The following is a 21,010-nucleotide window of genomic DNA, read 5'->3' on the forward strand; positions in this document are numbered from 1 at the left end:
ATCCAATCCCAAATTGCCTGCCAATTAGGTGGCAGTAAATTGTCAAGTGTTTTACTCTTCATTAGCCATAAAACAAGACAGGGATCTTTGCTCCAAAGACTCTGAATTTTAAATTTTTTTGGTCTCCAGTGTTCACATGAAACCTTGTTAGGTCAAGTCAAGGGTGGCAAAACATGGGACTCTATCTTCCTTCTTAATCCCTTACCTTCCTAGAAGAGTTGTCCTTTTGGATTGTCAAACTTTGCTTAGGAAGTTTCTCTATAAATACTTCCACTTATCACAGATTCCCTCTTCAAAGAGACGGAGAACCGAAAAATAAAAAATTTCAATTCTTTTAATTTGTACGCTTCTTTTGAGAAAGACGAGAGTTGAACTCTGATTATGCTCGTGGGATAAGTGGGTCCCAAACACTAGAGTTATAAGCCTCCACATGCAAAGAAAGATTAACAATCGGTTGGAAAATTTTGCTAAATCTTTCTTAACAAGCTGAAAATGTGATCAGACCAAAAAATATATATGAAAATGTGAGGAAACTATGTGAAGAACATGAGAAGCTAAAAGGACAATAATTACATTCATCTGCAGCCTTCGGACCCATAAGTTATGGTGGTGGCTATGATTTGGGGGACATTTTCTCTTCCTACCCATTTGCCAACAAGACAAGGTGGGACAGATCACTTGAGAACATGGCTGTGATCCATTTTCCCTAAATTCAAAATTTAAATCACAAAAGTTACTTACAGCAAGCAACCGACAGAGCTAAAATCTAACTACAAACCTTTGCAGCGGAAATATACAAATATAGTGGAATTACAGTTTCCTTTTCAACCATCAATCAGATATTGCAGACTTGATGCATCAGCCCTCACATTGTTCACAAATCTGGGAATTACTGTACACGTTTTAGGAACTTGCAGATTCAAGTGCTTACAGGGATGTGGTTTGGCAGCGTCTTTTCTTCAAATGCACCTAAAAATGAGGACATTATGATCAGCACGTATCATTTTTTTTTTTTTAATGCACAAGGAAAGCATTATGGGGAAATATAACATGAATGTCAATGTCAATGTCAATGACAAACTGCTTGAGCCATGGCTATAAGCCTATAACCTTGACCTTTCCATAGGCATGTGTGCGTTTTATGACCACAACGAACACTTCATTGGTTTTGTCTGAAGCCTAAACATTGTCTACACTGTTTCATTTTTTAGATTTTGGATAGGTTGTATCAAATGTTAATAGTCATCCCTCTGTTCAAGTTCCAATATTTTTGTGTGTTACGAACAGTAGAAGCAAACCGTGTTGCTTCCTGAGTGAAGAAAACAAAAAATTACAGCACAAACTTTTATCGTAACAACAGAAGGCATGGAGGGTTTTGACAAAAACATGCTATAAGAACTTGTAAAAATGAAAGATGCAATTCGGGAACTCTGTGATTCACCTTAGAAGACAAAGGAGGTAAAGAAGCCTGGCGCTCAGGATCTCTTAGCTGTTGAATCTTGCGAAGCGGAGTCCTGATCTCCTCCAAAAGCTTTGATGGGGATTTTTTCCTTTCTCCATGCTCAGAAGAGGAAGAGGAAGCTAACTTCTCTTTTCTCTCTTCTGGCATTTGTAGCCTTTCCATTAGCAGTTCAACCTCAGTGTCAATCTTCAACCTTTCACTATTTACTGCAGACAAAGAATTCTTCGTTGAGTCAATGACCAAGGTTTTGCATTGGGAGTTATCCAACATTGGCAACCCACAACGCATTTCCAAAGAACTTATATTAATTTTTGGTTCAGTATCTACCTGGCTTGTGCTTGGAAAAGCTTGTACTAACTCACTGCTTGCAGAAGCTCCAAATGTAGGAGTCAGATCCTGGGATCCATCCAATGCAGTATAAATTGATGATTTACTTTCTTCTTTCCAAAGTTCAGTTTTACCATCAACGACATGAACATCATAAACAGCTGGCTCTGTATCAAGCATTGAACTATGCAAACTGCTCTCAAGATTCCCACGTTGCTGCTGCTCTTCATCATCAGAATATAAGGTTTTCTCAATATCAATATTCTCCTGGGATGCTTGAGTGGTCATTCCTTGGTACATTACATCATCCGTGTGTACTTTTTCTTCCCCTGCTGAAATAACACATTTCTCAATCGAACCATACCCATTATGATGGATTTGTTTTTCAACAAATGAAGCCTCATATTCAGAAGTACTATCTGCAGTATCTCCGAATTTCTTACAGTTATATTTAGCATCATCAGTCTGCTGCAGCATCATTAGAGGATCTGTATTAAATGAAGGTGAAGGCTTTTGTCCTAATTCACGCAACATATCACTCAAATCACCATTACATTGTTCTTTTCCTGAAAAGCTCATCTGCCTATATGCTTCAACTTCCTTCTCCAAGAAATGGTTCTCCTTCTCCCTCCTAAGAAGAATCTCTTTCAGAACATCCATCTCCTCTTCATCATAAACAAACTTTTCTTCTATCATCCTTTGGTACTGTCTCACTTCCATTTCTATTGATGCTTTATCCTTTTGCAGACGAGATATCATGGCCATCGCTTCATCAGCAGCAGTTGCAGCAGCACCTCGCTCTTTCTCTAGCTCTAGATAAAGAGCAGCACAAGAAGCTTTCTCTTTTTGCAGTGCTTCTTGCAATATCCTGATTGTATCCATTTCGTTTCCAAGAATAGGAGCCTTTTCTTTTATGTCCACACCCTTACTCTCACCAGCTGGTCCACTCAACTTAGAAGTTTGGCATTCCTCCATATTATCTCCAGTTGGTGCTTTTGCATCATCTAAAATGAAAGAACCACACAAGTGAGCAAACACCATTGCCAATATTCCAAAGCTAAGAGTTCATATGCACCCAATTCCAGTTTTAAATATTCTACGAAGCAGAATCGCAATAAAGTTGTTAAACACTACATTCTAATAGACATATGAATCCACACTTTAAATAAATGGTTAGTCTATATTGAAAAACATAAACTCAAGTAATGAAAGCAACTACTAAACAAGTCACTCACCCTGAGAACCATCTTCTCTCCCAGCTACGGCAACTGAGCTTTCACCAGATGTCTCTCTTGTATCTCTGTCATCACACGGAAAGGGGAATATACGAGCAGCTGACCTCGAACTATCATTTGACAATGGAGAAGGAAGCTTTCCATATTCAGGAGCAGCCCTCCTAGAGCGCCGAATTCCAGGCCTTTTCTTTAGAACCATAATCCTCTTCCCCTTGGCATCATACCCACTTTCCCTATCGACCAGATTTTGCAATTTTGGACTTGAATACGCACTAGAATATGCTTCACTTTCAAACTCATGAACTCCATTCTCACAATTCACATCTCTAATCAATTTCAAATTCAAGTTGGACCTTTGATCCTTAGACCAAACAACATCAAAAGGGAACTTGCTCTTCACCAACTCCTGAACACCACGGATCTTTGCAACTGGCCCATCAATAAGTAACTTATGCAAGCAAAGATCACGGTTTCTATACCCCAAGAACCCATTACAAGGACATGGCAAATAAACCCAAAAAATCTTCAAAAACTTCGATGCAAAAAACACAAAAGCAGATACACATAGCAGGAAATAAGCCAGAGCAAGGTCGAGAAAAGCTCCTACAATAACACCTAAGGTCCACGGCGGAACTTCCTGGCAAGCCAAAGCCATCCTTTTATAAAAAATAAAAAAGAGAGATCAAACTTCAAGGATTCCACTGAAGTGTGGCAAGCAACTCAGAATCAAAAGTTTTGCTGATTTGGGTGCAAAGAGTTCACCAACCCAATTGGTCAATATTAAAATATTAAAAGAGAAAAGCTATAAAACAACCCTATACTTCTAATTGAAAATAGTGCATAATGATTATTTAAAAAATCCTTTGAAGAAAAAAATAATCAAAGATTCTCTAGAAATTGTGAGCTGATAATCATGGCCTGCACAAGCACGCATCTTCAACTTCAAGTAATTAATCACTCCACCTAGAATACAAGTCAAAGAAAATGAACCATACAAAAAACTTAGCCAATAAGGAAGCAGAATTAAATATAAAAAAAGTTAAGGCCTTAACTTTAACAGATTATTAGTAACTTGGAGAGCTGAAATGGAAAACCCACTAAGGATTTGTGAAGATCGTGATGGGTTTGGAGCCGCGAGGTCTGAGAAACTTCGCAGAGCTCTGGAAAGAGACGGGTTTTGATTTGGGAAAGAAAGTCTAACTAACTGTTGACATTTCAGGCGTCATCCACTATAACTAAGTTGTTTGTACAAATAAAGCCAACTTTCGACCCAAAAAAAAGTACAAATAAAGCCAACTACTTTTTTGCCATTCGCCAAAATTCTGACGCGTTTTGGTAACTGTAATATCTGCGCGCCAAAGAGCAAGAGCCACCTCTAGGTAGGGTGCGACGTCGTATGGTGGACGGATTTCGACATCCCTTTAGTGTCGCTTGTGGATCATGTTGGGCCGCTTTGTGAGCCCCTTACGTGGAGAAGCAGCTTGGGCCGAAAGTAAGATAAAATAGATAATGTTCTTTACATGAGGTGGTGAGTCAAACTCTCCTCCTCCTCTAAGTGCGTCGGGGTTCAATTTAAGTAAGAGATAATCTTTAAACAACCCAATATAGTACGCCCCTACCCTCCTTTGGCGAATGACAATAAAAGAGAAAAAAGTATTATTGACTTTTCAAAACTTCATTTGTGCACCAAATCACTCAATAGTTTGAGTTGTTTTTTTTGCTTAAGTTGACAATTTCTTAACTATATAGAGCAAAGCACCATAGCCCCAATGAATGAAGTGTGAGCCAACCATCATAGTTGGAACATGATATATTTTACGGGTGATGATTTTGGTACTCCAAAATTATTTTGAAATTACCTCATGCACTCTTCATGTGTAGGAGGAACGGAACTCCAACAGCTTTTGTAGCAGGGGCCTTGGTTAGTCAAATATAATTCACCTCTTACAGTTGATTGATAATTGTTTCAACTGTCTTGGGAATGACATGCTTTTATCTGAGTGCAGGGTTATCTCTTTAGAGTGTTTCTTTGCTGGTGTTTGTTTTGGTTGTTTGATCACCCTTATGTTGAAGAATATAAAGTCTCACATCGGAAACTTGAATAAATAAAATACAACATATAATGAATTGTTCCACTACTAATATCACCGAGACCTTTTGCGATAAAACTCCACACCTACTGGACTTTGTAGGTGGTTAAGTTGGGGACAATATCGGTGTTGTTAGTAGTGGATCGTTAGAAATGAGTTCAAATTTGCAAGTTTCAAATTTTCCCAGTTTTTGAAGGAATGGATTCCCAGAAATAGAGGATAGAAGCTAATCTATGTATATAACTATATATACAGAAAAATTACTGTGATTATTTTTTGGAGAAAGATTCAATATAAAATTTGCTATTGGACACATTGTAGATATAAGTTGTCATAATAGACTTTTACATGAAGCAAAAAAAATAAATTCATTTGCTTGAATTAACAGATACAATAGAATTTTAAAGACACAGAAATTTGGAGTAGATTTATACAATAATAATTTAGTCTTTCCAACAAAACAAAACCAAAAAAGGTGCTCTTTATGAAATTATTTAATCTCAGCTCTCTCCTCAGTTCTCACATGATTCGCAGAACAGACCTGTAGAAGTTGTAAAATTCGAGTTCACATTTCATGTGATGCGAGATACGATAGTTGAATGCTGTAAGCTTCTTTGAGCTCAGCCAACACCTCTGCTATGGTTGGCCTCTGTGATGCATCTCTCTCTACAGACCTTATAGCAACTAAGGCTGCCTTTTTCATGCTTTGGACATCAAATCTTTCCTCTAGGCTCTCATCCACTATCTCATATGCACCTGCCTGTAAGTAAGGCTTGGCCTGCACTTGTCAAAACAAACAAACAAAGAAGACTGATATTTGGCCCAAAGAAGACCATTGACAGACAAAGAACAAGGTAGAAAGGAAGTTAGATGTTTGGTTTACCCATAACACCAAATTAAAGGAGTCTGGAGTTCCAGAGTGGCTCAATGGCTCTCTCCCACAAATGAGCTCCAGAAGAACAACTCCGAAGCTATAGACGTCGCTTTTTTCAGTAAGCTGTTGGGTTGAGTAATATCTGGGCAGTTCAGTTTGAATCCATCAACAGGTGAAGAAAAGAATCGGTCAAGAATTAACAACATTACATAATGCTTTCGAAGACCTACTCAGGATCAAGATAGCCGGCGGTGCCCTTGACAACAGTGGTCACATGAGTTGCGTCTGCCTGCATTACTTGTTTGGACAGGCCAAAATCACAAACCTTAGCATTCATTTCCTTGTCTAAAAGGATGTTACTACATTTCACATCTCGATGTATGATTCGAGGTTCGTTCCCATTGTGCAGATAGTCCAATCCTTCAAAAGAAATGAGGTTCATAATTCAGATAGAGCTTTGAAAACAGAACATGAGAACATTAAGATGGATCAGAAGCAGAAGCAGAAACACAAGCATACCTTTTGCAGCATCAACAGCAATTTTCAGTCTGCGTACCCAGCTCAGTGAAACTTTTTTACTGTTTGGACCTGAAAGTGACATAAGTTATAAGTTGGGAATGCAACTTTGCAACGAGGAACTGTAATGCTTCTATTTATGCATAATGTTTAACAAACCATAAAGGTGGTCAGCCAACGATCCACCAGGAAGATACTCATAAACAAGTATTTGCTGCTTTGCTTCATGACAGAACCCTTCCAAGCACACAAGATTTTGATGCCGAATTCGAGACAATAGATTCACCTAAAACAATCCAAGGAAGGTACAAGTCACCTTTTGCAATATAAGATTGAGAATTTAATTTCTCTGCTTTATAAGCAGGCAATAATATGCTAAAGGAGTTCAGATGGTGAACCTCATTGATAAAAGAATCAGCCCCAAGTTGGCTTCTATCAAACCGCACTTTCACAGCCACCAATTTTCCATCTGAAAGCCTTCCAAAGTAAACAGAACCAAAACTACCACGGCCTATGACCTCCTTGAAATTGTTGGTGGCTGCTTTGATTTCTTTGTGGGTAAAAACTCTTGCTGCATTCCAGTTACGCATATCTGACACTGCCCCTAAACATTAAAAAGAAGTTCTCATGAAAGACTGAAGTAAAAGGCTTCCATGCACATAATCATAATCTTGGATGTTTACGTACTTTCTGTGGATGTGATTTCAGTTCTCTTTTTCCTCATGTACAAGAATGCTAAAATAGAGAAAAATATCACAAGTGCAAGTAAAGCTCCTCCAATTGCACCAAGTATAATTGCTAACTGATTGTGTTCAGTGTGTTTCTTTCCGGTGAAGATAGTAACTTGGGGTATCTCAATTGAAGAGTTGGCTGAAAAATCATTGCATCTCAATGTTGAGAAAGAGAGGCACAAATTTCCTGATGCTCTGCACAAAATTGGTGCATCAGCAAGCAGAACAAATGCACAGACGACGAGAGACGACAAGATGACAATACTAATTCCATACCGGATTTCCAAACTTTCTCTGTTCAAGGACAGCGGAAGAGCGCCTTGTAGTTTGTTATTTTCCAGGTTCCTGATGAATGCAGAGGATGTATATACTTGAGTGAAACAAATGATCTTGCTCATATAAGAATCAGAAGATTCAGAAAACAACAAGTTCTTTTGTATTATTTTTAAAAATGTTTCACTTACAATAAGTGGAGGTCTTCTAACTCTCCCAAGCTCTCTGGAACAATTCCCTGTAATGTATTATTTTGCAAGTCCCTCCATATAGAATAAGGAGAAGAAATAGGACAATGCAATATGTTAGTATCAGTTTTTGGGTCCATAGACAACATCTTACACGTATGGTTTAAAAATGTAGAAAATTCGACTTACAGAATTTGAAGGCTAACCAAGTTCTCCAAATCAGTACCAAAGGATGTTAACCGATTGAAACTCAGATTCCTGAAAGTTTCAGTCACGCAATAATCGTCATGATGTCTAAAGAAACAGAAATTCAGTTCATGAATGAAGAGACATTACAATTTCTCAAGACGTGTCAAGCTACCCAAATTCTGTATCTCACCAGCAAGCGATGTGTTATGCAAATCCCTGGAGCATAAGACCACCAACATAAACATAAGAAAATGGACCAACGAAAACGTAGCATCAGTTATCTAACCAGTCTTAAGCAGCCTCAAGAGTTTACAGTGTTTTAAGATCCAGCAAGTCGCCGATGGCTGCACTAACTGACCTCAAATAGATGTCTGGAAGCTCCCTAAGAAAAACATACACAGTAAGTCCACATCTCTAGGGAAAATGCAAGGCACCAATTCAACTTTAACAGATAAAAATGAACATACAATGATGTAACTATGTTTCCTTCACATCCAATTTGATCCCATGAAACAGGAGAGCAAGGGTCATCTTGCCATCCCAGATCTAGACCAGTAGATTGTTGAATAACCTGAAGAGCTGAAACTGCAAGCAAAATAAAGTCATCATCAGTTGTAGCAGCAACTAGCAAGTAGAGTGACCTTAAATTAATCAACAAGTATGCAAATCTAAAGTGGTACCTGTGGTGGACGAGGCTTCCTCTGGAATATCAAGAATTTCATACACCTCGATTGCATTGACTTGAGGATAGAAGCTGGTGCTCTTCAACGTGATGTTCAGGCTCTTCGTTCCTCTCAGTGTAAAATATAGTGTTCCAACTTGTGAGCTTCTCACAGTATAGTTTGATTGAACAACATCACCGTTAATTAAGACGTCGAATGAAGGAAACACAGGAAGAATACCAGCAAAGTAGAGGACAATGTAGTAGTCTGCCAAGGTATCAAGAGGAAAGTTATATGTCAACACATCCCTTCGTGCCAAAACTCTAGCAGTTTGAAGAATAGCAGCAGGGGGAGCCTCCTTTAAAGCAGAGAAATTGAAGCTAAGCTGAGTCTTAAACCCAGCTGACACATGAAATGGTGCGAAGCTTTGATCAACATCCCAAATACGATCATACGGGTCCAAAGGGTACCTGTTGTTAGACAAACCAATGACTAAAAATCCAACAAACCATCAAAGCCACATACATATAAGGAGCTCAAAAAGTTCATACCTCAAAGATCCATTTGTGTAACCACAATTTATTCGGTAGCTTTTCCTAAGTGACTTATTTGGGAAATCTTCCATGCCACTTGTGTAAGCTCCTTGAGGAAGTGGCCTAACTTCAATTGTAGAAATTACAGGAGTCCCTCTATCTGCAATAGCATGCAAACAGAAGGAGACTGCGTCCTTACCAGTTGGCCATAAAAACTCTTCTGTCCATGGATCGTTTTTTCTGAGGTCTATGGTGCTAACAATGGCTGTCCCAAGAGACACAGAGAATGATGGGGGTTTCCCAAGGCTGTCATAGTTTTTGTACACAAATTGAGCTCTAACAAGAACCAAAGATGACACATTGGTTACTGGTAGTCCATAACATTTGCGACCTTGGGAAACTGGGAAGAATCGAACCGGGGCGCCAGATGAGGAGGTTCCATCAATGTAATCAACGGTGGTGGTGTTGCCTATGCTTATGTATGCACTGTCTGGAATCCACGAGATACTCAATGAATCGGTGTAATTGGTAGTTCCACCACAAGTTAAGCTCAAGAAACCTGTCCCATATACATGAATAAAAGCAACATTTGAGCAAAAGTCTTAAACTTGAGTTAAAATTAACTTTTGAACAGATTGAAGGCTCTGCTGTGATGAGCCTACTGTTATTCTTCCACCAAAAGTTTTAGTGACATACAACAAAACTAATAATGAAAAAGAAAAAACACATACCATCTTGATCACAGAAAGCAACTGCCCAAAAGCCAGAAAACAGAAAGAAGCCAACCCAGAAACAATGGAGGTCCATAATTTCAGAACCAAGAAAGTTACCCAAAAATACTTGTAATATATTTCCAAGAAACAAAACAAAGTACTTAACGTTATGCACCCAAGTGGTTCATCATAAGAAGGGGCCAGCAGGTAAAAAAGATGTTGAAGAGTGAAGATTTCAAAAGAAGCGAAAAAGATATCGGGATCTCCAACAAAATGATTGTTTCTCTGGTGGGTTAACAAATTGGTACTCTGATTGTTTTGAAAGTAGAAGCTGTAAAGAGTAAAAGAAGGTTGTGATTGAGGAAATGGGGCACCAAGGTGATGATGAAGGAGTGGCAAATAATTATAATTATTATAGTGGTTGTAAAAAAGCAGCTCTTGAAGAGGTAAGCCAGCTTTCAGTTGAGATTATAAGAAAGTTCGTATATGTATAAACAGAGTGCTAATTTGAACTAATACTGATTGGTTTTTGCATGCATGCAAATTGAAATAGTTTAACTCTTTTTCGCGTTTTTAAATACAAGCAAAAATAGATGGTCTTGCTTCTCTTGAAAACAAGCAACCTTGCTTGGATTACATCAATCTTGCACCCGAGTTCGAATTCCCCTTCCAGTAAACTGGAGTAGTTTAAAGTATTGCTTTTGTCAAACAAAAAACAAAAAAGTCAAAGGCTTGAAATGCAAGTTCCACTACTCTCTAACGTGGGTTAGTGGAAGGAGGATGATTCATTCATAGGATGCTTGCTTTGCTTAATACGGGGTGCATCAAAGCAATGATCTTTTGTTGCTCTCTTTTTGTATAGCTTTGCTTGTAATTCCATTCTCACTCCAAATGCAATCTTTTTATGGATATGGAAAGCAAGAAAAAGGCACTTTGTGCGAACCAACTCAATCATTTCAAGGCCTATAGAGAGGGACAAATTCTAAAAACTGAACCAATGCTATATATCTCTCATGCATCAATAATGTATGTTTTTTTTTTGTCTTTGTTCATATATGCTTTGCTTGCTTGATATTTCAATTTCTTCTTTCATGTATCTTTTTGGGGCGTTGATGTTGACGACTTCAACATATGTTTCTTCACAAGTCATGAGAATCATAAAGAGCTCTGGTTTGGCTCCTTCAGGTTTCTCAATTGAATGAGCTGTATCCATATATATTGACTCAATAGAGGTGAGTACAGTTCGATTCGACCTGGTTCAACCACAAAATCACCAATTGAACCGGGTTTTATATACATTTCGGTTGGGATCGGTTATTGCTAAAATGGCTCAGTCCAACCGAACCGAAGCAGCTGGGCATGCCCATTAGCAAATTTATATCATTTTTGGCCCATTTGATTCTTTAAGAATTTTAGGCCCATTTATTCGGAAGGCCCAAGATTCAATCTAAAGTAAACCAAATAGGGCTTCCATTATTCCAACAATGTAACGAGTAGCAAGAAAGCGAAAAAAAATGCACATAAAATTGCACACGGTGGCAAAAAAGCAATAGGAAACTCAAGACTTGTATTATATTCATCAACAATTAGTATAAAAGCAAATACTCCATATGCCTCTTTCCATAGAGATACAAGTACATGGGTTCCTTACTCAGTACATGTCACATATCTGCCACAGACCAAAGATAAGCTTCCGCCTCCGTAGCTTGTTTATCATTCTTCCTTTTAAACATTCCCTTCTCAAATCCTGCAAGACAACAGAAAAAATTAGTAAATTCTGACTTAATTGTGCACGTCATTGCACGAAAAGTAAGAAAAAAATCCAAATGTAAAATGAGGAAAAAGAACCCACCATTACTGCGATCAATTCCATCCCAATGTCTTCCTGGTCTTATACCATATCGATTTGGTGCAGCATCTAGTCCTCTTTTTAACCAGCTATGATTAGGAATCTCCTGAGGAATAATAAATCCAGATTCCTTCATTTTCTCGCTATCCCCCAAGTCAGGGAGAACTGGCTCGGAATACTTCTTCTGCAGAGCATGACAGCAAGACAAATGTCAAAATCAGTTACTAATTTATGTAATTCTAGACACCACATACTGAACTTCACTTATTACCTTTACCAAATGTGCCATAGGATCGCCCCATCTTACTCTCTCCTTCAACATTTTGTCGAGGTCTGGATCATCTCTGTAAACAAAAGATAAAATTTGAAAATGCTATACACAAAGGAAGATGCGATTAAGGCTCTAAACAGTTCCCAAACGTATCCAATGACAGTGATGTAGGATATAGGTGAATTGCATATTTAGGCAGATTAGCGGAAGCAAAAACAATGAAAACAGAATATTGGATGAATAAAGATCACTCCAGGGGCTTCACATCAGAATCCCAAAACTTGTATTTCTCTTGTATTTCTTTAACTGAACTATATAAAGGGACAAAGGGAATAGTATTCAACTATGCGATACCAAGAAAACAGATGGAAACATAGCTTGGACTTTTGTAGCATTTACCTCGTCCGTGCAAAAGGTTTCTCCTTCTCAAGTTCTAACTCCTCCAGGTTAGTTTCAGCTTCCCGCTTTTGCGCCAAGCCTTTACCCCATTCCAACTTTATCTCCTGATGAAATTACAGACAAAATACCATAAGTAATCTATTCAAACAGCTGAATAAATAACAAAATATAAAATCCATTTTTCACGTGATGAAACTTATACCCAGTGTGTAAAACTAATAGATGTTTAGCTAGATATTGCACCACTCAAGCATGACCCGTTCACTATGTTCCAACATACCTTTGGTTTTTCTTCTACTTTCCTTTGTGATTTCAAAAGCTCCTCCTTTGAAATGCGCTCCCCTGCAGCATTGGTTGTGAGATACAGATAAAAGCACGAAAAACAAATATAACTAATAAAAGGTGAACATACAACTTCAGCTAACCTGTTTTCTTATCACGATATACAGGCACTGCCTCCCTCCCACTTATAGAAGGATCCATCTGTTGAAATCTACAACCATCAATATTTTGCAAGTCAGAATATGCAACATTTATCTGTGAAACACAATAAAAGGCAGCAATATTATTTGAGCCATAACTCCTTTACACTTCCTTCTTCAATGTTTCTTAAAATAAATAGAAAGAAATAAAGTGAGATGGTTTTATTTTTTAAATGAAATCAAAGGCTGAAGAAACTGAACAATATCCAAAACAAATCAAGGTAATAATTTGAAGTACATAAATAAATCATTGGTGAGCAAAAGTTATAAAAGTTCTAATCAGATCACAACGAAATGAGATGGAATTGCATTTTGTGCAAATTGGAAAACGTGCTGAACAATGACCATTTCAGTACATGTACTTGTCACACAAAATGCATATATACACAAAAAAGTGTCATCTTAGGTGACTAAAGTAAACAAAGGCATCCTTTTTCTCCGTTACAAAAACAAGTCTACATAACTAAGATAGTAAGATTTATAGACCATGTCAACTGTCGAGTTTTCAGTACAAGGCCACATATGCCTCATGGTTAGTTAGCAGCTAATAGAGCATCCATGTGGCAAGACAACACTAATTCACAGGTCTCTATATTCATGGCCATCATGGAAAACAGACAATGAATGCATAAATGACACCATCAGACCACAAAGGGCAAAACCATTAGTTAAGTTTTCATTGAAAGCGACAAACAACTAATAGGAAAGAAAAAAAAGAGTAAACAGAGGATGACGGTCCCTCAACTTGGTCTGAAACCTTAGCTGAATGAAACACTACGCATATTACTTATTCATCATGAAGCATTGGCATATATATGTTGGTTAAAACAGGTGCATACCTTAACCGCTCATCCTTCTTAGTTCTCGTGATCTCGTCCCTCATTTCTCGGCCAGAGATCAAACCAACTTTCGGTTGCTCTTTCAAAGAATCCGGAGGAACTTGCTTCTTTTTCCTCGGTGGAGAAAGATCAACGTCCTTCCTACTCTTCCTTGGTGGAGAAAGATCTCTATCGACATCCTTCCTACTCTTCCTTGGTGGAGAAAGATCTGAATCAACATTCCTACTTTTCCTTGTGGGTGAAAGGTCTGTAGGCAACTGATCTTGATTTGTTGCCGGTTCAGGGGATGGAGTGTGGTGGCGCTTCCGTCTCTGCCGTGGAGGTGACAAGTCAACATCTTCTCCCCTATCTCCCGGAGACATTGATCCAGGTTCCGAATTAATCCTCTGTCTACGAGGTGGAGATATATCAGAGCTTGAAATCTTAGGAGGCGATGATTGTCCAACTGGAACCCAACCACTTCCATCTTCAGATATGGCATTAAATGGACGCTTGGCCCTCAATGCTTCAAGTCTCCTCATCCTCTTAATCTCAATGTCCTCATCAACAAAAGGTTTGTCTTCATCTGTTGAATTGTTGTCATTATCTTCCTCAAGATTCACCGGTTTCTGCCACGTAGGGTCTTCATCCACCACTAAAAACCCCATTGCTTCTGACTTGCTTTTCTGCTTCTTCTTCTTCTTTTTCTTCTTCTCTTCTTCATTAATCCCTTCATATCGTTTCAAATACTCTTTCAGTGATTTACTCGAAGAAGCCATCGCTGATTCAACAGTCGTTACCTTGCCCTTCCTAATAACTGTAATTTGCAAACAATAAAGCATGAGCATAATAAAAATCGAGGTGATTAATTTGACTGTAAGCAAGAAAAATCAGAACCCTAACTATGCACGAAATTGTAACACCAATAAAATAAGTTTCGAAAACAAAATGAGGTGATTAATACGCCTAGCTCTAGACGCCGTGCATTCCCTAAATCAGAACCCTAACAATGCACAAAATCGCAAAACTAATAAAATAAACTTTGCACTCTTAAATTCTGCTTGGCTCCAGAGAAAACAGGCAAAACAGAAAGAAAGACGAATTCGAAACAGAAAAAGAAAATTATGAAAGTACATACCACTACCAGGTCGAAGAAGACAAGAAGAAGAAAGAAATAGCAGATGGATTGCGTTCCCGCTCCGTCCTTCTAGTTTGAGGGAAAACCGCGATGGGCTGAAATTCGTCAGCTGAGAATTTGAGACTCAGAGAGAGGGTCGAAGCGTCGAAGGAAAGAGAGGCTGAGACAGAGGCTTTGTGTAGAAGAGTTGAGAGAGAGACGGTGGGTGACCGTGAGTTTGGCGGAGCGTCTGGGAGAGGAGAGATGGCGTATGGACCGTGGATGTGCGCCCGATTCTATTCCATTATTATAGAGTCCGCGTTTGGTTTCATATTCAAAAAATATATATATATATTTAGGGTACTGATTTTCCCACTCCCTTTTTATCCGCTTACACTCCTTTTTTTTAAATTGTATGTTCTCACTTCTCTTTTGTTCACTTACACTCCCTTTTATCTTATAGTAAAAAGTATTTTTAAAAAAAAACAAAAGGGAGTGTAGGCTGATAAAATGGGAGTGGAAAAATTATCACCCTATTTTTATTTTTTCTAGAAAATAAAAAATAAAACCTTTTAAAAAAATGTTTTATAGTATTTGGGATTTTTTTTGTTTGGGTTTTCAAAATTGGGACTACTAAACAGACCTTTTGGGCTTTGGGCTCAAATTATGTTATTAAATTTAAAATTTTGGATCAATATAATACCAAACAAGCCCTTAATGGTATCTCTCTTTACGGCATGTTTATTAATCCGTAATCGGATTAAGAGGAATTTTTTTTTACCAACGGATTAAGAGGAATTGAATCAAGGATAAATGGAATTGAGGAGGAGTTGGATTGAGGAGAGTTAGAATCCATATTCCTATTGAATGTGTTTACTAAACCATATGGAATTATGGTAGGAGTGGTACTAATTCCTTATAAGTTGTTTACTAAATTCCCATGAATTGGAATTGATTACTAAAATGTGCTTGTTGTTGGGTTATATTAGATGGCAAATTTGGAATTTTAAAAATTGTGAGGATATAATGGGTAAAAAATGGATTTCTAATGGGTTAGTTCCTTAGGAAATAGAATACCACCTCCCACCCAATATTCAAATTCCTCCAAAAGAAGGAGTTAAATTCCTAAATTGGTGTGGGCCTCACTCGCATTTTCATGTAAACCAAATCAAACCAGACCAAACCAATCCAATTAATGACACTACATTCACTTCTTTGGTCAACACAGTTTTCATATATGTTCTTTTTAGCCCAATTCAACGGGCAGCAGGTTCAAATGCCCACACCCTACTACTAGTTCGACTTTTGAGCTTAGTTAACTTTCTTTTATTTTGTCAATCCGGTTTTTTTCGGTTTTCCTTTTTGGCCTAGTTCAATGGTTCACAGGTTTCAAATGCCCATCCCTAGTACTCATGAATAAAAAAGGATATTGTTTGCCTCCTTCCCTAAGTAGATATTCTTCCTTGAAATGTAGGACGTGCTATAATAAGAAGGGAAGTATTTTCCAATTAAAATTTGAGAGCATTTATGCTCACCAAACCATCACATCAACAGCCACAAGATGAATTTTGAGATTTGTGTAGCTTATAAGGTTATATATATATATTTACACAAGCGATGATGAGGTGGTAAGCAAAAATGCAACCAGGTATAGCACCATATAAAGGAAAGCCCTCTATGACAAAAGGATTTCAAGGTTTAACCATCACAAGGGCAACCAAGTTCAAAAGTAACATAAAAACACAACCAAAAGTTTTCACTTACAGAAAGCACAACTAAATTGGCCATTTCTGGCTTGACAGTACAATTCAAGGCTCATGCCAAGCTTATTCATTCTTTATACTGCTGGAAGCGTTGGGGCACTTCACTTTCGTTTTTTCTGCTGCTTCTTCTTCTTGCCCTTTGAAGTGCTGGCCTTGCTTTTTCGTTTTGGATCTGGGTTTTGAGTTGAGCAAGGGCCCTCAGTAGGATCATTGTTTTTCTCACCTATAATAGAATAATTAGGGAACTCATATCAATAATTGTCATCAAGTATCATCTTTATAACAGAAAAATTAATTGAACCCTCCCTTCCTCTCCTCATTATGTTCAGTCATCGCTGAATTTGAGCTCAGACCTGATGAAGATTCTTTCGCAGCTTTTACTCTCTTCGCCTTCATGAAATTGGAATCCTACACATGATCGGTAAATTCATATACAATTATGTAAAGAAAAAATTCTAATTAACTTGGACCGTGAAATGGATTAGTGACCTTTATGTATAATGAAAATGAAAAAAGATGGAAGATTTTCCATCATAAATTGCTTTCAATTCTACAATGAAGTAATCCCAAGAGACTAGTAACCTTCTCTAAAGAATTGGAAACGATCATAGCACAAAAGAAAGGTAGACAATGATAATGTATATGCATCTAAAGGCAATCATAAATAGAAACAAACGACTAGATAAAACCATAAATTTCCTTTTCATTGTTTTCTCATGTGGAAAAAAGATTCTAGACTTTGAAATCCACAGATCATCTGGATATATGCACGATCAATATATAATAGAAAAAAACATCCCAAAAAAAAAAATTAAAGAAGCTAGAAGAAGCTAAAACTCACTGGTGAATATATCGAAAGCTGAGCTGCTTTCGCATATCGCACATAGCGCATAAGGTCCTGATAAGTTGAGAACTCCTGGCCTGTCTCCGGACATAGGAAGCCCTACAACACCCATGCATAAAAAACATATCATCCCTTGCAACTCTGAAACCTTTTATGTTTCAACTATTTTTTCTTCATTGTCAAGACTTTTAGCTTTATTTCTCTTAATTCTATCATAATCAGCACTATATTATTAGTTGCATGTTTTTAAGCACGCTAAAAGCCAAACAATCTGATAAGTATGGTACATATCCAAAAAGAAAAAAGTGGAGCAAATATCACTAGCCAAGGAATTTGTTCTAATATAAAGGCTTAAGAGTTTGAAAAAAGGGAAAGCATAAAGTCAAAATCTAGACAAGACTCATGTTCATGAATGCTTACAACTTTTTCAATTAACTTTCTTATATTCAGAGAGCAGCACATGTTTCTTTAATGGAGATATGCTCAGAATACAGTATAGAGTATACAGATCTAGGATTTTGCTCAATCCAGAACCGTTAAGTTCATGAATACTAATGAACGAGGCAATCTGAAATCGAAAAACAGATATCAAGATTAAATGCACATAATTGGTAAAATCACAAAAATTACTTATATGTTCTATAAGCTAAGGGAAAAACAAAGTTTCCACATATGATGCGCTATTTAATGCTATGTAAGACATTCTTTTTAAGTATGAACCCCCACATTCACGATAACCACCAAAAATCTCGTGTCGCTTATTGGCAGCATGCATCCAACATTAATTAAGCTCCTCTATATGATCAAAGCAATTCAACACATGCAGCTATTTGGAAAACGACATTACCTAAATTCATCTTAAACACGTTAAGTTGAACAGAATGTTCAACAATCGCGTACCACGCATTAAATATGTAATAGCTGCATGTAATTCAACACGTGCAGCTATTTGGAAAATGACATTACCTAGATTCACCTTAAACACGTTACGACAAAGCTGAACAGAATGCTTAACAATCGTGTACCACACACTAAATATGAAATAGCTGCTTGCAATTCAACACGTGCAGCTATTTGGAAAACGACATTACCTACATTCACCTTAAACACGTTATGACAAAGCTGAACAGAATATTCAACGATCGCATACCACGCTCTAAATATGTAATAGCTGCAAGTAATTCAACATGTGCAGCTATTTTCAAAACAATTTTACTTAGATTCATCTAAAACATGTCATGAATCATGATGAAGCTCTGAATGTTCAATAATTTTGTCACGTAATGCCAAATACATCTTTTCAATATTAACTGATCTCTCAAGATCACTAGCGTCTGTGCAAATCAACGTGTTCAAACTTATGAACACTGCAATCATAAGCAAACCAATTTCAACTTATATCATCTAATCCAGATCAATGAGTAAGGAGTTCTCTTCTTGTGGTATCGAACCTTCTACATGGACATGATTCCTAAATGGAGTATGCGCTCTATGCAGTCCTAATAATCAAAATTTTCCACACTACGTTGAGCATGAACAGAAAAAAGATTTTGATCAATGCCAATTAAACAATGTAACAGCACTTAAAACCATTTTTTAAGAAAAAAAAAATCACTGAAAACCTTAAATCTGCACCTCCAAATCCAATGATCAGAGTAAAAGATTTTATTTCCAGAATTCTTCATTGTACGCAATTGAGAGCACACACTTGCCGTTTTGCTCAAACAACAGGTCACGTATCTCAAATGCTCGCCTATATCACATCACTCAATGAACAAAAAGATTATCACAATCACAGCACAAAAAACCTAATAAAAAAGACCCGTCTCGCCATGATCAAAACTGAACATAAAGCTTTCAAATATACAAAGATGAGACTTCTACCGCACTGAAGCTTTACTAAACATCTATACAAACGAAAAGGGTATAGATTTTAGAGTACCTTGACCTCAGTCCCATTCTCCTCAACCCTTGTATTCAACACCCAACCCTCAGGAATATCAAGCGAGTCATTCTTCGACGCCATTGCTCAGAAAAAGACCATAACCCAACAAACTGCACTCTCAGCGCAGCTGAAGAACAAAGTAAGTGGGTTTTTATCAGTGAGGAGGGGGCGATATGAACGAGGCAGCAAAGGCAAACATGGTAGGCAAGGTGAGAAGAAGAGAGAGCTGGGTTGGAAACCACGTGGTTCCATTTCTGCAGAGGATGAAGAACGTGTAAAGATGGTATGGTAATTAAGAGGATGAAGAAGAATCTTTGCTGGCTTAGTTGGTTCTGAAGTGTTCGTGCAAATGGACAAACGAGAGTTATGATTTTCTGGGTTGGACTTTGCATATCTGCATGTTTTGTGAGAGAGAGAGAGAGAGAGAGAGAGAGAGAGAGAGAGAGCGAGCCAAAATTAGGTTTCTGGGTTCAGAGAAGGGGAAAGCAGCCGTTACTGGTTTTGAATTCGCTCGCTCACCGAATACTCTCTTAAACAACGGCGTTTCGTTGTTTGGGCCATGGAGACAATAGTACCAAACGAGTTGGGTCTTTAAGGTTGGGCCATGCGGACAATAAGTAAACTTTTATTTTTTCTGATTTTTTTTAAAAAATTGTATAGCCGACCGGCTATACTAATTTCGAAACGTGGCGTCCAATCGCAAGGAGGGTCATTCGGATCCGTGGCACCATATTTTTGACACAAATTTTGACACAATTTTTGGGCCATTAGATTACTCCACTTTTAATGGTTGAGATTAAATCTGACATGACAAATAGTTTTAATGTTTTAAATAAAAAATCATTAATTTTATTTCTCTCTCATAAAAATAAAATAAAATAATTCTCTCTCCTCCCTTTTTTTAGGAAACGTAATCTCTTTTCTTGGTAGTATCCTTTTTTATTTGGTACTCTAATCTCTATTCTTTCTCACGCATACCTCTCTCTCTCTTTCCTGGGACCAGAAAAAATCTCCATCTTTTCTCTCTCTCTCTCTCTCTCTCCAATAACTGCAAACCAACCGTATGAATTCTCTACTCCATTTTTATTTTTATTAAAACAAATATGTTTTGTTTTGTTATTTATGATTATATTGATAGTTTAGTTATCTGTTATGCGTTAGCAGTCCGTTACACCCAAGGCCTTCCATGTTCAACATCCATCTCTCTACATAGATGATTTAGAAGATATGCTGACTAAAGCTATGCTTTCTCTCAACACTATGACAGAGGATGGCAACATCGAGAAGGTAAGCTTTTCAACTGATTCATGAAATCACGACTGTCAAAAAAACCACAAGACTCAATAGCATCTTTTCTCATTTGACAGTTGCATATCACCATGACTGCCACATTGAGACTGTGCCATCTTCAAATACATGTGCATAACCCTGATTTTACATGCTATTAGATTTGTTTGGCTTTTAGTTGCTTGTAGTCTCTGCATCATTTAACGAGACCTTAGATGTTGACATAACATAATATGGGATTTGCACAGCACGAATAAAGCAAGATTGATTCTGAAATAAGAGATATAAAAGATGCTTACAAGCTCTTCATTTAATTTATCCAAAGCATCATACTTGATTTTTGAACTCAACCTCTGCAAGAACAAAATGTCACATTAGCAATAGAATTCTCAATCACCAACAACCAGAAATAGATATTTAGGCATATCATTGAGCATACACA

General features: G+C 37.5%; 4 protein-coding genes across 5 annotated transcripts; all 4 read right to left on the reverse strand.

Moving 5' to 3' along the window:
* Positions 1 to 550: 550 nt before the first annotated feature.
* On the reverse strand, positions 551 to 4,259 carry LOC110770710 (uncharacterized). The gene is made up of 3 exons (XM_088245888.1): positions 3,025 to 4,259; positions 1,442 to 2,793; positions 551 to 969 (listed from the first exon to the last, which is right to left on the reverse strand). Exons 1-3 carry the CDS (start codon positions 3,677 to 3,679, stop codon positions 928 to 930), a joined length of 2,049 nt encoding a protein of 682 aa, XP_088102014.1. The 5' UTR covers positions 3,680 to 4,259; the 3' UTR covers positions 551 to 927.
* Positions 4,260 to 5,401: 1,142 nt separating this feature from the next.
* LOC110770674 (Leucine-rich repeat protein kinase family protein) lies at positions 5,402 to 10,181 on the reverse strand. Of its 2 annotated transcripts, none has more exons than XM_088245589.1 (16): positions 9,812 to 10,181; positions 9,099 to 9,639; positions 8,566 to 9,017; positions 8,353 to 8,470; positions 8,199 to 8,267; positions 8,033 to 8,101; positions 7,886 to 7,954; positions 7,700 to 7,771; positions 7,512 to 7,580; positions 7,192 to 7,430; positions 6,903 to 7,102; positions 6,664 to 6,790; positions 6,508 to 6,576; positions 6,219 to 6,408; positions 5,998 to 6,130; positions 5,402 to 5,892 (listed from the first exon to the last, which is right to left on the reverse strand). In XM_088245589.1, exons 1-16 carry the CDS (start codon positions 9,885 to 9,887, stop codon positions 5,680 to 5,682), a joined length of 2,706 nt encoding a protein of 901 aa, XP_088101715.1. In that variant the 5' UTR covers positions 9,888 to 10,181; the 3' UTR covers positions 5,402 to 5,679. The 2 variants fall into 2 exon arrangements, with proteins under 2 accessions (XP_088101715.1, XP_021830566.2); XM_021974874.2 differs by having other exon boundaries at positions 6,903 to 7,108; positions 9,812 to 10,175.
* A 1,148-nt stretch (positions 10,182 to 11,329) lies between these two features.
* On the reverse strand, positions 11,330 to 15,044 carry LOC110770707 (pre-mRNA-splicing factor of RES complex protein). The gene is made up of 8 exons (XM_021974913.2): positions 14,751 to 15,044; positions 13,634 to 14,429; positions 12,738 to 12,805; positions 12,593 to 12,654; positions 12,313 to 12,416; positions 11,914 to 11,986; positions 11,646 to 11,826; positions 11,330 to 11,540 (listed from the first exon to the last, which is right to left on the reverse strand). Exons 2-8 carry the CDS (start codon positions 14,389 to 14,391, stop codon positions 11,455 to 11,457), a joined length of 1,332 nt encoding a protein of 443 aa, XP_021830605.2. The 5' UTR covers positions 14,392 to 14,429; positions 14,751 to 15,044; the 3' UTR covers positions 11,330 to 11,454.
* A 1,361-nt stretch (positions 15,045 to 16,405) lies between these two features.
* Positions 16,406 to 19,771, reverse strand: LOC110770708 (uncharacterized). Its single transcript, XM_021974914.2, has 4 exons — positions 19,279 to 19,771; positions 17,334 to 17,435; positions 16,846 to 16,900; positions 16,406 to 16,715 (listed from the first exon to the last, which is right to left on the reverse strand). Exons 1-4 carry the CDS (start codon positions 19,360 to 19,362, stop codon positions 16,594 to 16,596), a joined length of 363 nt encoding a protein of 120 aa, XP_021830606.1. The 5' UTR covers positions 19,363 to 19,771; the 3' UTR covers positions 16,406 to 16,593.
* Positions 19,772 to 21,010: the final 1,239 nt, after the last annotated feature.

Source organism: Prunus avium, chromosome 8 (genome assembly GCF_965620075.1).
Source record: "Prunus avium chromosome 8, drPruAviu1.hap1.1, whole genome shotgun sequence".
Classification (NCBI taxonomy): Eukaryota; Viridiplantae; Streptophyta; class Magnoliopsida; order Rosales; family Rosaceae; genus Prunus; species Prunus avium.